This window comes from Oxyura jamaicensis, chromosome 1 (genome assembly GCF_011077185.1).
Source record: "Oxyura jamaicensis isolate SHBP4307 breed ruddy duck chromosome 1, BPBGC_Ojam_1.0, whole genome shotgun sequence".
NCBI classification, from domain to species: Eukaryota; Metazoa; Chordata; class Aves; order Anseriformes; family Anatidae; genus Oxyura; species Oxyura jamaicensis.
The window spans coordinates 36258837-36275064 of record NC_048893.1 but is presented as its reverse complement, the minus strand read 5'-3'; the positions used below and the strand labels follow the sequence as shown (position 1 = coordinate 36275064).

Below are 16228 nucleotides of genomic sequence, written 5' to 3'. Positions count from 1 at the left end.
AAAAAAAAAAAAAAAAAAAAAAAAAAAAAAAAAAAAAAAGCAGAGCTAGCTAGGAAACTCTTGTCTCCTTAAATAAAGACTTTTGCTGCAAAAGAAGCCAAAAAATCCATCAGTCTTTTTGATGGTGCTCAGAAGAGAATGAACTCCCCACTGGATTCTAGCAGCTGGAGAGTTAGTCTAATTACATATTTGGTTACTTTTATGACCTCCTGACAATTGCCTTAATATTTTTTGAACATTCTCTGTTGATTAGTGTTTGTGGTAAGAGAGCTTCATGTTCAAAAATACAGAATTTGAGGTAATGAATTCAGCTGAGTTCAGAATTATTTTACTGGAGGTGTCGTTGGTTTATGAGCATCATTTGTAGTCAAGTGGGCTTCCTTCAGTATCACCGCTGTAGGCGTATGTGCCACTCTTGTCCACAGAAACAGGATTTTGATATGGTAAATTACAGGAGCAATCATTAACCTTTTTTTCTAAGTCCTTGAAATGTGTGACTCCTTCATACAAGCCTGGCTAATATTGTGCAGATAATGTGCAGTTCAGTTGTTCCCAATAACTTCTCATGAAGAAGCTAGGCAAAGTGACATGATAACGTGAAGTTTTGCAGTAGGTCACGTGAAGTCCTGGCACCTCTTTCCCTGCCCCATACATAAATAATTTCTACTGCTGTTCTCACAGTTGCCCCCTCAGAGAGAGGGCTGTTTTGGTTTCTGAGTGGAGAAATGTCAGTACGTTAATAATGATGGATTAAACCTGGCTGAGCACTAGTAATCTCACTCTCCCTAGTGTTTCCTTCCCTGTCTGGCAGTGTTCACAGCAGGAGGATCCAGCTTCTATTTTCAGCACAAGCCACCTCACCATTTCAAACTGGAACATTAACCATGTCTGCCTTGCATCTGCCTCTTGTTGCTAATGGCTAAGGGCTTTTTTAACCTCCCAGGCTGAGGTCAGGGTGGAAGTACAGCCGCTTGAATGGTTGTTGCTCAAGTGGAAGGATGCTGCATGCTCTTCTTTGCTGCTGAACTACAAGTTTTGTCCCCAAAGTCACAAGCCACACAGAGCAGATTAGCAAGTGCAGATTCAGCTTGAGCTGAGCCACCTTAGGTTGATAGGACTGCAGGCAAGAGTTGTCATCATATCCCTGCAATTTGGTCCTTTTCTGTCAATAAAGGATTTCTAGCAGGATTTCTAGAAAAGGAGCAGCATGGACATTAATAACACCATCCTGATCTTTGAGCTTCAGCAGAAATTACTGCAACACAAAGCAATGCTTTAAAGTGTCAGATTTAGCCTGCTTTGCTAAGAGATGAGATTTATTTGCTTTCACTGGGTTGTTTTTCTGGTTCCCTACAGTAACTTTAAAAACTGTATGTCATGGTCAGCTGAGTGTAACAAGGTATTGAAAGAGTGAAAGAGTCCAGGAGGGGGGGAAAAAAAAAAAAAAAAGTATATTCCTGCACATTTCATGGAGATATACAAGATATACACTTGGTCAGAAGAGAGAGTCCCAGACCAGGGAGCACCCAGAGGGAGAGGTAGGAAGATCCGAGGGGGCACCACTTCTGTTTGGGGCCATCAATGGGCTGGCAGTCCCCACATAGCCAACTGCATAGCCTGTCCCTCAGGGCATCATAACGGACTGGTGAAACTGGGATTATTACAGGCTGGAGTATTAAAGGACATAAGTTTTCATTAGTCCTGCACCTCACAGAACATTTGTTTTATAGTTTTGCCGAGGTTTGTGGTGGTGGTGGTGGTGGATTTTGTTTTGTTTGTTTGTTTGGTTTTGTTTTATCTTTGTGTTATGTGCTATTTGCAGTATCTTACTGGGAACCTAGAAGTTAATGCATGTGTGATTTTGCCCAGTGTCCTTTTCCCTTTGGAAAAAAAGAAGTTCCTGCACACAATGTTTTTCCTGTAAAAGCTAACAGTGAACTGGCTGTTGGTCTCTTAACAGCAGTGGTTTCAAATAATGTAAAATGGATTATCACACCCAAATGTGTTGGCTTGTGCATTAGGCTTCTCACCTCCCAACCCAGCTGTGCGCCACTCCTTTGGTGTTTATAAAGAAAATACTGACTTGACTAGAAGTCAGAAAAATTTTAAACTCATTCACGAATGGTGAGGAAGCCTGTTAGATTTTTAAAAAGGAAGAAATAACAGATCTTTATAATACAAAATATTTTTTCATCTCAACCTGGCAATCTGATATTAATGAAATACCCCAGAAATCTTGACTGTCTCGACTTTAAGCAATACAAATGTTGTCATGACTGAACAACCAACTACATAGGTAGCTTTGAGAATTTCATTTATCATCTTTGTGTTTCATTGTGTATTCCCATCTTTTCTAGCACTCTTCTGCAACTATAAGAAAAAAAAATGATGCCAAAATTTAAGCAGTAAGGCTTAAATTCCTCAGCACGTCTATGGCTCAGTACATGTCTATGGCTCTTTTTGTAAACCATTGGCAACCTGCAAAGTATCTGGTGCAAAATTCTCTCAAAAAGAGCATGTAGTTAATTACAGGTCTTCAGTCTGATTGTTCTGTTAGAGTCTTTCCAATTGTACGAGCACAAATACAGAACTAGTTTAGTTTGGAATAGATGCAAATGTATATGTATAATCAGGAAAAGAAAATAATCGTGGAATTTTTTCTCTTTTCTTAGCTATACAAGGATCGGGTGTCATCTTTAGAACTGTGGAAGTTACTTTACATAAAGAGGGGAACACTTTTGGGTTTGTAATAAGAGGTGAGTTATTAAATGTGAGTGGTCTTTATTTTTGAAATCGGCAAAAGAAGCTAAGTTTTTACAGCACTAAGAAATCATTTCAAGATTTATGGCTTACAGTTTGTAAAAAATCTTTGTGATTTATGTATTGTATCTTCCATACATTAGTGTGCTGCTTTTATGAACTGCTCTAATATTTGTTTATGGAACAAGAGTAATTAATCTGCTCTGCCAAGAACATGACAAACTTCATTTCACATTAAGACCAGACTCTGCTGCCACTGAAACCAGGAGGAAGCTGTTTTACTCCATAAAATAGTAGTTCTGAAAAAAAGAAAAAAAAAAAAAAGATTTATATATACTCTTTCTATAAGTTAGGTACAGAATCTGATTAAACCTGCTGGCAGTCTGAGGTATATAACAAACGTATTTTTTCTGACTTACAGAACAGAAGAAAGCATGCAGCTGTTAAGTGATATACCCCAGTGATATATTATGGGAAGTGTATTAGCTTCTACAGAAAAAAAAACAAAAAACAAAAAAAAAAAAAAACACCTGTGTTGTGGTGATTTTTTTAAATTACTTCTTTAATATATAAATTCCTTAGTGGCTACTCATTTTTTGGGGTATACACACAGTACAGGTGTTTTATTTTCTCAGTGCAGCAAACATTACAGAACAGTAAGTTTTCACAATGAGATCAGATTTGGAGAGCAGTTTGTAAGAAAGGAATACACCTTTAATAAGAATGCCTTTGTAAGAAGCATTGTATAAGGGATCATCTATACCATACATTAGGTCAATTTTATTTCAAATAAACACCACTGGAGGTTCATATGAATGCCTTCATCATTTTTTCTCCTTTTAGCCCATATGTAAGTGTGTATGCTGCAAGCTTTAGACTTACCTCTTGGAAATGAGCTTTCATAAAAAGCATAAAATGAAGGTGGGCTTTCTCTCACTTTTCTCTTTCTAGGTGGAGCACACGATGACAGAAATAAATCTCGTCCTGTAGTAATAACATGTGTTAGACCTGGAGGGCCTGCTGACAGGTACAATTCATCTTTCTCTGTAATGCAGGTGAAAGAGAAATGGAAAAAAGTGAATTATTTGGAATACAAGTTAAGACTTGGAATGAAATAGATGTATTCAAACCTGGTCCTTTGAAATTCATGATTTATGCATTTAATTGTAATAATAACAGTAAGAGGAAACTACAGAGGCTCAGCACATCACAGTGTGGTGTGAACTTTAATTAACAGGATATTTTGCATGTTTCAAGACTATCCATTAAACACTTGCAAAAATTAACCTAAAGTAGTTAGAACAAATCTCTGTATTAGGTCAGAGCACAATCTTTGCAGCCTTCAGACAAGTACTGAAGCTCTTAATTATGCTTTTTATACACTAACACTACAATCTTTTTCTCTCACACTCCAGACAAATACTTTTATGTGATTGGGTATTGTTTTATTGTTGTTTTAGAACATCTCTTCATACTTGCATGTGAGTTCACACATGAATTCACCTGGAAAACTTCTGAGTGCAGGTTTATGGTTTGGCCTAATGAACATCTTCCTTTTGTAATGCCATCTTGTATCTGTATAAAGAAAAAATGTTCACTTTGTGTATAAGTTTAATTCATATTTTCAAAAATGGCATTTGTGCCCTTAAATCAGTAAAGAAACTTAAAGGGCAATTTTTTTAAAGGAGATTAATATTCTATAGCTTATGTTGACATTTTTGCCCTTTGAAGCATCAATTGAGAAGCAAACATTTTGAGAGAGCTTTTGATTTTTAGCTTTTTTTCACCACCCTCATCACCGTTGCCTTCTTGTTTTTCTCCCTGATTCTTAAGCTGGCAATGTTAGTACTTCATTTTCTGTTATAATTCTGATTATGAGATAAGCCTAGGCGACAGTGTACATTTATAAGCAAATTGTTTTTAGATAGGAAGAAAAGAAAAATTGAACTATCCAAGTAGGAGATATTTTTTAAGAAAATCAGTAAATGGACATTTTTATTTTGCAATCTGTTTCTTCACTTGTGTGTTTGTAGTACCTCGTCCATATTTTTCAGAAAATATCTGTGGGGGAAGACGTTTATGTATGTGTGAAAGCAGAGTTGTGTGGACAAGGCAGAAACAAAGCATATGTTGACACAGAAGCTATACTTGGTTGTGATTTAACATGACTTGATTATTTAGCTATGTGTTAAGCTGTTTTCCAGTCGCTGAGTTTCCAATTAAAGCAATTTTCTTTCCACTGTGCCCTCTGAATGTTCTCACTGTCAAAGTAAATGTTAAGTGTTAAGTCAAGAGGGATGGATGTCAGAGAGGGTGTGAGAGAATCGTTTTGCATAAACAGTATTATCTCCAAATCAATTTGTCTTATATTAGTAAAGATCATTCCTTTAATCACTCTTCAGAGAGGGCACAATCAAACCCGGGGACAGGCTGCTGAGTGTTGATGGGATCCGCCTGCTTGGAACAACACACGCTGAAGCTATGAGTATTCTCAAACAATGCGGCCAAGAGGCGACTCTGCTGGTTGAATACGATGTCTCAGTAATGGGTACGTTGAGAAGTGGGGCTTTAGTTCTGGGAACCATCTGTGCTGTTTTGCTGCCTGTTCTTGATGAGCTATTTTAGAATTGATTGTGATTTGTTATGCTCCTAGCAGCACTGATATTCTCTTCCGCACTGTATCATTAATCTTGGGTTCATAAAAAGGTGAGCAGTATTTTACTGCAGTTTAGCATTCTGACATAGTTTGCAGAGTGAAACCATAGTGTGGCTTCTAGCAAAGTAACTTTTCCAGTGACTAGTTTGTAATAAAGGTTAATGAAGTGTAAGCATTTCTGTGTCACATGGAAGAGGGTTTACTTGCCCTTACAGGAATTCTTTTGCCTTTTGCCAGTGCAGCTAGGTGGCCAAGCCATCAAAAAAACGTGACAAAACTGCCATATAGTGGGGAGAAGAAAAGTTGTTAAGAAATGTAAAGGTGGCAAGTCATGACTTGAGAAATGAGCTAACAGTTCATTCAACTGCTGCTGAACTCACTGAAGGTATTGGAGGATTTTTGGAAAGTCAAGGAAAGCAGGTGATTTTTCACAACAGGTTTAGGAATGAGTTATTTACATTTGCTATGGAAGGTGTCATATCCCCTCCACTTTTGCAAGACAGTCAAAATTGGTGGCAGCAAGAAATTGAAATATTCACCAGTCAGACTAAAGCATTTCTTCTCTGTTTGGGGATTTTTCTGTTCTATTCCTCCTCAGTTCCACAGTCAGATTTCTAGCCTAGTAGGAAAGTGGCCTCATAGGAATTTGTGAAATAACACTGTCAAACTTCAAAGCATTGGAAAATATTAACACTTAGAAGAATAATGTAAGTTATTTGTTTATTCTGGAACAGCTCTCTTTGTTCTCTCCAAGACACAGATCTTTTTTATTATAATATATGTCTGTGGTTACTTAACTATCCATAATGGAGTGACAGGTTTGCATGGTGTCTGACAGGTCTGCTGGACATTCATGCAAGGTTCATGACCAGAAACGTAGTGAGAGCTCTGTATCTGGGCAGGAACCTCCCACGTAGAAAATGAAATGCAGGTGATCTTGTAACCTGAAGGGACTAGAATTTAGCTGTTTTATGTTTTTTGTTGTTGTTTTTTCTTTTCAAAGATGATGGATGACTAAATATTTTTTGTCATCACTGTTGAAACCAGATTCTTCATACTCTGCCTTCTCTATGAGAAAGACCTCATTGAAATAAACCCTTGGCTTTGGACAGCCACAGTTTCCAACTAGTCTTTCATTTCAGAGAAAACTCACAGGAAACTGAAGGAGGTGGAAGAACTCAAGACTTGTTGAGTCATAAAGAAAAAAAAGGAAAAGGGAATCAAACACTGAGAAGTTTATGGGATAGTGGTCCTGCAATGTCACCAAGAAGAAATAAGGAGGGATCTAGTAGGCTCTCTGTCTAATGCATTATGTTTTTGTTAGATTTTATCTAACCCCTAGTTGTTTTTTACATTTTCAAACATGCACACCATGCATTGTCTTCCAGTGGTATTGTGAAAAAATTTGTTGGGAGGCTTTCTTTGCTTTTTGCAGTTATGTTATGAGTAGACCATGTACCAAAGGCTAAAAATCACTCATCCTAATCTATTCATTCCTGGTCCTTGAAAATGGTGCTGATCTGGATCTTCGTTTACTACTGCTCAAGTCAAAGTTGTGAGCAAAATAAAAGTGAGGATATGAACCCTGACCAGAAAAATGTTACTCTGTTCTCCATCTCTTCTGTTACCCACAAGATAAGGTATTTGTAATGCCACCTCAGGGTTGATATGAATATAAAAAATATGCTAAAACAAGAGGAATAGTACTAGATAAAATGGCTTACCTGTACTGTTGCCTAAAACTGGTGTAGTAGGTTAGCCTGCTGAGAGCAAACAAACAATCCAAAAGTTCTTTGAGAGTTTGGTCCATTCTATAGGGTCCTCCTAGAATAAACTTTCACTGACGTATCTTACTCAGAGATACATTTGTTCCATTATTTGCTTTAAAATCTTCTCTTCTGTTAGCAGATGGCTATAACCTATAAAGTAGCATTTCATGTGACCAGAACTGGAAAGAGCCATAAAATATATTCTGATAGCATGAAATTGAAACTTAATTTGAAAAGGTTACACTAGATGAAGAAAATAATCCTGAGCTATTTTTCAGCTACAGTCCTGTGGTGTGTAACTGACTTTTTATACTCCTGTAAGCATAAGCTGTTTCAAAGGTGCTATATTTCTCTAAGTTTTCTTCCTTTGCCTGAAGTCTTCAAGAGGTCATTTGGGAAGCTTGTACATTTTATTGGTTCTGGAACCTAGACAAACTGGAATAGAAAAAAAGCATCAAGGGGTTCCATACAGGGTACATAAGTGTGTAAATATTTTAAGAGATGTGTCTTGTCCCTCTGAACTCACTATTGCTTGCTTAAATACAGCCTGAAGTATTTTGCTCAGCTGGGTCTTAAGAAGTAAGCTTGTTCATTCAGCGTCATGAAGGAGATGTTTTTAGCTTTTTTGTTGGTGGTGGTAGAGTTGATGGTTATTTTGTGTCTTTTTTTTTCTCTGAATTAGAGAACTTCCAGTTTAGTTAGCCAGACGAATTTCATATCATTATGCACTCCATATATCATGGAGTGCATAAGCTTTACATCACACTTATCTAAGAAATAAGGGCTTCCCAATAAGAAAATGTGTTTGAGAGATCTTTCAGTTAGAGATAAAAATCATATGGGAATGACTGATGAATATGAAACGCAATGGTAATAATAAGCTGCAAACAGAGATTCCCTTCTAAAATGAGAAATTAAAGCTTATCACTACATTTATGTGGAACAAGAGCAGAGGCAGCGTGCCTTCAGGTTTTCTAAAAGCTGCATTGATGCTACTGGGTTGTCTATAGTCTCTGTAGGTGGGGTCACATAAGTTCAACTTGGGTTGAATCTTCCTTGAGCATTCTCCTCAAGAAACTGGTTGCTCTTGGCTTGGACTGGCGCACGCCTCGTTGGGTTAGAAACTGGCTGGATAGCCGGGCCCAAAGAGTTGTGGTAAATGGAGTCAAATCCAGTTGGAGGCTAGTCACTAGTTGCGTTCCCCAGGGCTCGATGCTGGGGCCGGTCCTCTTCAATATCTTCATTGATGATCTGGATGAGAGCATTGAGTGCACCCTCAGTAAGTTTGCAGATGACACCAAGTTAGGTACGTGTGTCGATCTGCTCGAGGGTAGGAAGGCACTGCAGGAGGATCTGGATAGGCTGGACCGATGGGCAGAGGTCAACTGCATTAAGTTCAACAAGGCCAAGTGCCGGGTCCTGCACCTGGGGCACAACAACCCCAAGCAGAGCTACAGGCTGGGAGATGAGTGGTTGGAGAGCTGCCAGGCAGAGAAGGACCTGGGAGTGATGGTTGATAGTCGGCTGAATATGAGCCAGCAGTGTGCTCAGGTGCAACAGCATCCTGGCCTGTATAAGAAACAGTGTGGCCAGCAGGTCCAGGGAAGTGATCGTCCCCCTGTACTCGGCTCTGGTGAGGCCACACCTCAAGTACTGTGTTCAGTTTTGGGCCCCTCGCTACAAGAAGGACGTGGAGGTGCTTGAGCGAGTCCAGAGAAGGGCTACGAAGCTGGTGAGGGGCCTGGAGAACAAGGCTTACGAGGAGCGGCTGAGGGAGCTGGGACTGTTCAGCCTGGAGAAAAGGAGGCTCAGGGGTGACCTTATTGCACTCTACAGGTACCTGAAGGGAGGCTGTAGCGAGGTGGGGGTTGGTCTGTTCTCCCACATGCCTGGTGACAGGACAAGGGGGAATGGGCTTAAGTTGCGCCAGGGGAGTTTTAGGTTGGATGTTAGGAAGAACTTCTTTACTGAAAGGGTTGTTAGACACTGGAACGGGCTGCCCAGGGAAGTGGTGGAGTCACCATCCCTGGAGGTCTTTAAAAGACGTTTAGATGTAGAGCTTAGGGATATGGTTTAGTGGGGACTGTTAGTGTTAGGTCAGAGGTTGGACTTGATGATCTTGAGGTCTCTTCCAACCTAGAAATTCTGTGATTCTGTGATTCCATATTTACTCTGAAAGTCAGCATTCAGAAAAGTTCAAAGGTAATGGCTACCTTGAGTTTAAAGTCTGGCCTATAACATTTTTGCATAGCTCTAGTTCATCAATTTCTGCTGTTAAGCTTTTGAGAAATCTACTTAAATCTTGGATGTTCTTGCTGGGGTAATCTTTGAATCAAGAATCCTTTAGTTAAGTCTATCATTTATTGCCAGAACTTAGGCACAAATTTAATTTTTTTATATTTAAAAAAATTTTTTTTAGCTATTTGCATCTAAGAGACCCAAAGTCATTCTGTCTCATCTTTTCACTCGGTGTTACTTAGTTCAAGCCACATGTGCCCTTAGTCTTCAGAAATGAAGGAACATATTGCTCATTCTAATCCCATATGTTTATCTGGCTTACTTAACAATTCGTGCACTTATCTGAGCTAGAATACACTTACTGTAATGTGGCACCCTGTAACAGTTCTCTGCAAAGATGGTCAGCTGTTTTTTTGTCCCAGCCTACCAGCATCATCCCGACCCACTCCGCTTCAGCTAGAACAGCACCCTCAGTTTTCTGAACTGCGCTTACCATTGATACAACTTTATAAAATGGAAATTATTCATGCAATCATTTTCTAGTAAATCTGACAGCAGTTTGACAAATACTGTCCGGCTTTTTGCCTCTTTAATTTCACACATTCAAAAGAAAAAAAAAAAAAAAAAAAAGCAGTATCATTTTTATGAGAGTACATTTATAGAAATCTGCCTCACCCTCCAATAGTTCTGACAGAAATTCAATGCCTGACAAGAAAAACACTAGGGAAAGGAAGCATGCGTAGTTTAAACACCAGCTGATATAATCTGTGATCCAGTGTAGACTTCCAGTAATTTTTGCAAGACGTTAAGAAATGTGGGAGAAAAAAGAACCATGCGGGCTGCCCCTTAAGTTGCATAAAGCAATATAACTCAAGCATACCCAGAGCTGTGGAGACCTTTAAGTCTTACCAAGTTTTACAAGACCAAGGAACAGGAGTCATTGCACTGTAGCATTTGACTGTAACTGCGGGTCTCCTGACTGTCACAGAGCAATGGACCGAGGTGCCTTGAAATTCTAAATATAAATGAGTTAGTTAAATCTTTAGAGAAGAGTTCCTCTCTCATGTTGCTTCAGAGACAGATTGAGAGAAAATTCTTGTGCAAGGTCGAAATAGCTCTAGTAGTTGAAGTGTTACTCTACTTTAAATACCGCTACACAAGCACATACACAAATTATGCCAGAAGACAATGAATGAAGTTAGAGTTGAAATGTGCCAGTCAGGAAATGTTAGGGGTTCAGATTGTCTGCTCAGTCTCTGTCCAGCTAGGTGTGCATGTAATGCTGTCACAAGATCCACACGAGAGAGAATAACCATATGCAGTTATTCATTATGTATTTTCTTTCTGTCTTCAGTATATGGCCACAGGCTTAGGAAGGGCACTATGTTGATCCTTGTCTGAATGCTAAGTCATTAATTTCGTGATTTTTTTTTTTTCCTGAGGCCTTAGTCATGCTACAGTGTGTGTGCTTCAGGCAATATGCAGATCTCAAGGAGAAAACCTCAGTGTCCCAAGGTCATTCCAAATTTGTAGGCTCTTTATTAAGGCAGAAGATGACGTAGACATCTCTCTCTCTCTAACAGCTGCAGAAATATCCACTCACAGACATACCACTACCAAAACCATGTGGGTTTTTTGGTCTCTCCTGGAGGCCAATGCACCATCCACGTACATGCTGTGCAAACTAAATGGATATTTAGATCTACGTGCCCTGTGCTCTAGAATGTCAGTCTCCCACCGAACGTACTGTTCAAGTTCCTTGTTTATCAAATGCACTATTTGTGCTCTCTGCTGTCAGTGCCCAGATGCATGCATCAGGGCCATCAGTATGAACTGACAATCAGCAGTGAGCATACCCAGTAAGTAAGTCTTCTCTCTCTCAGTTGTGCTAGCTTGTTGGGATTTCATCTGGAGAAAGATACATGCGTTGGGACATGACTTATCCTTGGCACCAGAAAAAGCTTTTTCCTTTGGAGATATCTGTGGCTTTTTTTTTTTTTTTTCTCTTTCTGCTATCAAGTTTTCTGACTTTCAGGACTGCTTTTTCACAATAGTCAGTGGGTTCTTCCTTTTAACCTTTCGTCTCATGCTGCTACCAAATACAATACGTACTGGTTTCACTGAGTCTCATCTGTGCCTATAAGTGGGCTGATGATACCTATCAGTCAGGCAAGTTCCTACTTGCTTGCCTGCTTTAATCTACTCTGTTTACATAGTTTAAAAGGAAAATAATACCTTTTTAACACTTCCTGAGATAAATGATAAATGGATGGCATAGATACCTAAGGTAAATACTTACTATGGTTTAAACAAAAATCAATCATTTTGGTCTTGCAACTTCAAAACCCAGTTCTTGATCTGTCGGGGCTTTGTGTGGGTGAGAACTGTTAGGTCCACCAGTCTGCTCCCTATTATTTGCTGGGACCAGCTGTTCAGCACAATACACACGTACTTCCTGGGGACCAAGCAGAAAAGGCTTGAGAGACATAGACCAGTGGATTTCAAATATGTTTGCTGACAGCAAAGAAGCATGAAGGTTCAGGATCCCACGTTCCTTCATGCCTCTTCCTGTCTGCTTCATGCAAGTGTGACAGTTTTTTTTCCTCTATTCATTGTTCTTAACCTGGTTCCTAGTTGCATTACAATCTTTTTTGTTTTCCAACAGCTGCTTGAATTTCCCTTTCCTTACTGACCAGGTGGAGACTTCTTTTCCAGGAACTCCTAAATCCCCAACATGCTATCTCTCTTGTTACAGCCTAATTTTCTCTTCTGTCTTTTGCCAAGTAAGGCTTAGTTAATTTCCCAACATACTTCTGTTTCTCACCCTGCTGATTTCCCTCCATAAATCCTTTTCCAGTTTATGTGCCCACCCCTCTTTAACACTACCTCCTGTCCTTGTCTTTTAGCAAACCACTCCCAAGTTCCTTGTACTACAGCTTCTTTTCACATTGATCACCTTTTCACCTCGGTTCCTTTCCCATGTTCCTCCCCTTTGTGCTCAATCCATCCAAGTCTCCCCCTCTCCTGACATGCCTCTTGGTTCTCAGACCAGATCTGTCAGGGAATGACGACTCGTGGAGAACATGAATTTTCAGTATAAAGCCCACAGAATTTTCTGTGTGGGGACAACACGGTACTGTTTTCCCTAATGATGCTCTCAGACACGGCTGACCTGTTTCAGCTGAAATAACTAAGGGGAGAAAAAAAATGAAGCCTGAGAGAGGTAATTGTTATAAGAAAAAAGAAATCACACCAAATATTTAGTCCATGCATGGCCAAGTTGTAAGTGTTAAGTAATTAAAATCAAGGTGTTTTATTGAGAAGTGTCAAAAAATGTTAAGAAGAGCTGTGATTCCCAAGGATGTTTGCCCTATAGAGTTTTTTATTTTCTTTTCTCTGACTGGTCATGATTTGTTGCTACAATTTTATAGCCATGTTGCTACTAGATAATTACAGAAATTAAAGGGGAGTCATCATGTTTTAAAAGTGTTTCATATATCTTACAGATATTACTTTCTTTACAAACTTCTTGATCATCCCTGAAGAGAAATAAATAGAGTTTAGTAGAACTATATAAGTTACAAATTACTCTAACAGGTCTAATTAACATTTCTCTCTAGTGCTTTTGAAACCCTGTCCTCATTAAAAGCAAGTTAATAAACATTACCTTGTAGAGGAGAAAAAGATGTAAAGGTGAAATGAGATGTCCCTGTAACTGAAAACTAAAAATACAATTTCATTGTCATAAATTGCAAGGAAAGGGTATGTAGGGGGTATTCTCTTCCAATTTCTACTTCTTAAATGAAAAAAACAAACAAACAACAACAACAAAACTGCATTGTCTTTCTGTTTACTGAGAGTAATGGGCAAATTTGTCTTCAAAGACTTGTCAGGAAGGAGAAACCTGTACTTGAATGCAGTTAGTCTAAATAGCGTACAGTTCAAAAAAATAGTCTGAGATATCTAATATATTTCATGATGGGCATTCAGTAAAATAAAGCCTTCATAATCCATTGTGCTATCTCCTCACAAAGCACATGGTCTGAATTTTTACATGCTAATTCAAGGGTTTGGATGCTCAAAAGGAAGCAGCCTCTGCCTATAAATACATAAATAAATATCTATAGCCTATTCTGTTTCTTCTAATAAGTATTTAAAAACAAACAATGGGAGGAGGAGATGGCTGTAACAACCTATCCTCTCTACCATCCAGGCTCCAAGTGGAGGGAAGGAGTCAATAACCCTCCTATGTATGTGTCTTACCGGTTTGTTGCAAGGAAAGCTTTTTACTATACATTTCGTAGATGGGAAAAGGATTGGTCAAATCTTTCCATGTTGCATGTGGGCTACCCAGATGTGCCATGTAATGTCGTGTGAAAGAGAATAACCATCTCTGCTCCAAGGTCACACCTCTGGTCAGCTGTAAGACAAGAGGTCTTTCATTAAGTTAGCTTATCTGTTACTTAGTGTGTTGGTCAACAGCAAACTAACAAGAATAAAAACATCCCGATTTGCAGTGGTATGAAAAAAAAAAAAAAGAGCAGGTAGCCGAAGTACTTAAAGTCAGAGAGCAGGTGTGAAAGTTTTACAAAAAGGATGATAATTAAACTTCCTGGAGATTAAAGGATCTTCTGCATGTGCTATGCAATTCAATGCAAGAGAAACATGGTAATCAGAAAAAAATCCAATTAAAAAAGTTCAGCCTTGGATTTGGCTTAGTGGCATTGCAGTCATCCAAGAGAGAAAGGAATAAGGAACAGATTTGATTTTCTTTATATCAGAGAGAACTTAGTCTGTAACCCCAGAAGCTGTGTCTAAAAGGGCCCATCTCTGAGGAAAGAGCAGCAGCAGCAAAGGCACCACTCCTGCCCGTGTGCCAGGGAGAGGAAAGCACTCAGTGTCTCCCAAGACTTTCCCCAAGGGAAGTGTTTGAAAAATCCGGAATCAAACTACTCCATCCTTTTGATGTTTTTTCATCAGTATGACATGCACAGACTGTGCCTGATGGGTTAGGTCAAGGGGAGAAAACCCAAGAATAACTTTGCTCGTTTCCTGGAACACCTTTGCTCAGCATAAACTGTGAGGTTAAATTTGGACACAGTAGGTCAGACTTTCAGTACTTTTTACTAAGGTTCATGGTTTATTTTTCATTTTACAGAACTGAAAAAAGGTGGATTTTTAACTATGAATATTTTTAGGTGTTTTGCCTAAATATTAAATGTCTCAATCAATGGCTTTCTGGTGCAAAACTGGTGTGAATGTGATCTGAAGCAGATTCTCTGAGACTGCACCATCTAGTATTCATCATGTGGGAGACGTGTACTGCTCAGAAAAGACAGTACTAAGGTTTGTGAGCTGGAAATGTAGGTAGGGAAAAATCAATGTCTAAGCTGAACGAGTTATCTTGGAATCAACAAAGATACTCAGAGATAATTGGACCAGTGGCATTTCTTACAATGTGATTTTGTTACACAGAATTATACTTCTGAGGCCGTTACTCAGCTGTACGATGAGTAAAATGGTATACTCTGTGCATTTGCTATTCAAATCACATTCCCCTACAGTAATTCTAAAAGCCCACAATAACCCGTCTTTGCATCTTTTTCTAAATACATGGTTACCATGCTTTGTCATTTTAAAGAGATCATTTCACAGCCTATGAACTCGGTATTTATCAGAGTGATTTGGGGAAACAGGATTGATAAAAATTGTTCCATGTGTTAGGCAGTCTTCAGGCAAAAATGTTATTCGATTTGATTTTTCTTTTTTTTTAATCAATTCATTGGTGACTAGTGGTATTTGACCTTCTGTGACTCTCATGCTTTTCATATATAGGGAAACTGGCCAGAATATTCTGACAGCTGATATCAATTGGTCGTGTTGCTATTACAGTGTAGATGCTGGAGGACCTTAACAAAATGATGTTTCTGTCATAATTGAATACGCATTCAAAATAAACCAAATGCAAGCAGGTTTCATTTAAATCTTACCTGCTTTCTTCTTGGGGGAAGAGGAGGGGGTGGGAGTGGTTTTTTGAAGAGTGCTTATCTAGACCATTCACAGATTTCACCTTTAGTTGCAATTCTGACACTAGCAGAAAAGTCATGGCTCACTGCAGCGAGAAAAGTGCCAACCCCTCCTGAGGAGACAAGCGGTGAAGGATAAGACAGCTTCCCAAGGTTGCAGGTAAAGCTGTGGCAAGCAGAGGCTTTTTCCTTCCTCTTTTGTGCCTCCAGACATTTCTTCCCTGACTGAAAACTGCAGTTTGACATATCAAACCCACACCACTGCAAAAGCAGTCTTTCTTGTAAACGAGTCAAGTCAGGTGGTGACCCAGACCCTCAGGTTACCTGGGTGAAACTGGAAGTAGAACAGGGCTTTGCCAATAGACAAAATTGGCTGTAGGGTATCAGAGGCAATGAGGCTCTGGGGATAACAGAGACACACCATGGGAGAACAGAAATAGTGATGATATTGAAGAAGAAAAGGCTTTCTAGGATGAGTTTTTCTCTTGCCTTACACAGAGGTGTATATAAACCATATTGCCTCTGAATTACAGGGTTGTTTTCACTTTTTTTCTGGCATATAATCCAGAGGTTTTATACATGAAAAGATAGTGTATGTACACCTTGAGGCAGAGCTTTGGGACTTGTTTCATGTGACTTAGAAAGTGTCTCCACACTTTCTTTAAAAACTCCTAGTTGGGTTTTTCTTTATCCTTCATTTTATATCCAAAAACTATTGCTGATTCAGGTCATCCTGCCTGAGTTCTTAATTGAAAGCTGAAGGCCTCAAGCAGCTTAAA

General features: G+C 39.1%; 1 protein-coding gene across 19 annotated transcripts in view; it reads left to right on the top strand.

The window, feature by feature from the left end:
* The window catches only part of GRIP1 (glutamate receptor interacting protein 1), a 320589-nt gene that overhangs the window by 243521 nt on the left and 60840 nt on the right, over nt 1–16228 (top strand). For all 19 annotated transcript variants that reach the window (XM_035333147.1, XM_035333155.1, XM_035333085.1 and 16 more), the window contains 3 exons: nt 2673–2756; nt 3712–3787; nt 5163–5308. In XM_035333147.1, coding sequence (XP_035189038.1) covers nt 2673–2756; nt 3712–3787; nt 5163–5308 — 306 coding nt within the window. The remainder of the gene's footprint in view (nt 1–2672; nt 2757–3711; nt 3788–5162; nt 5309–16228) is intronic.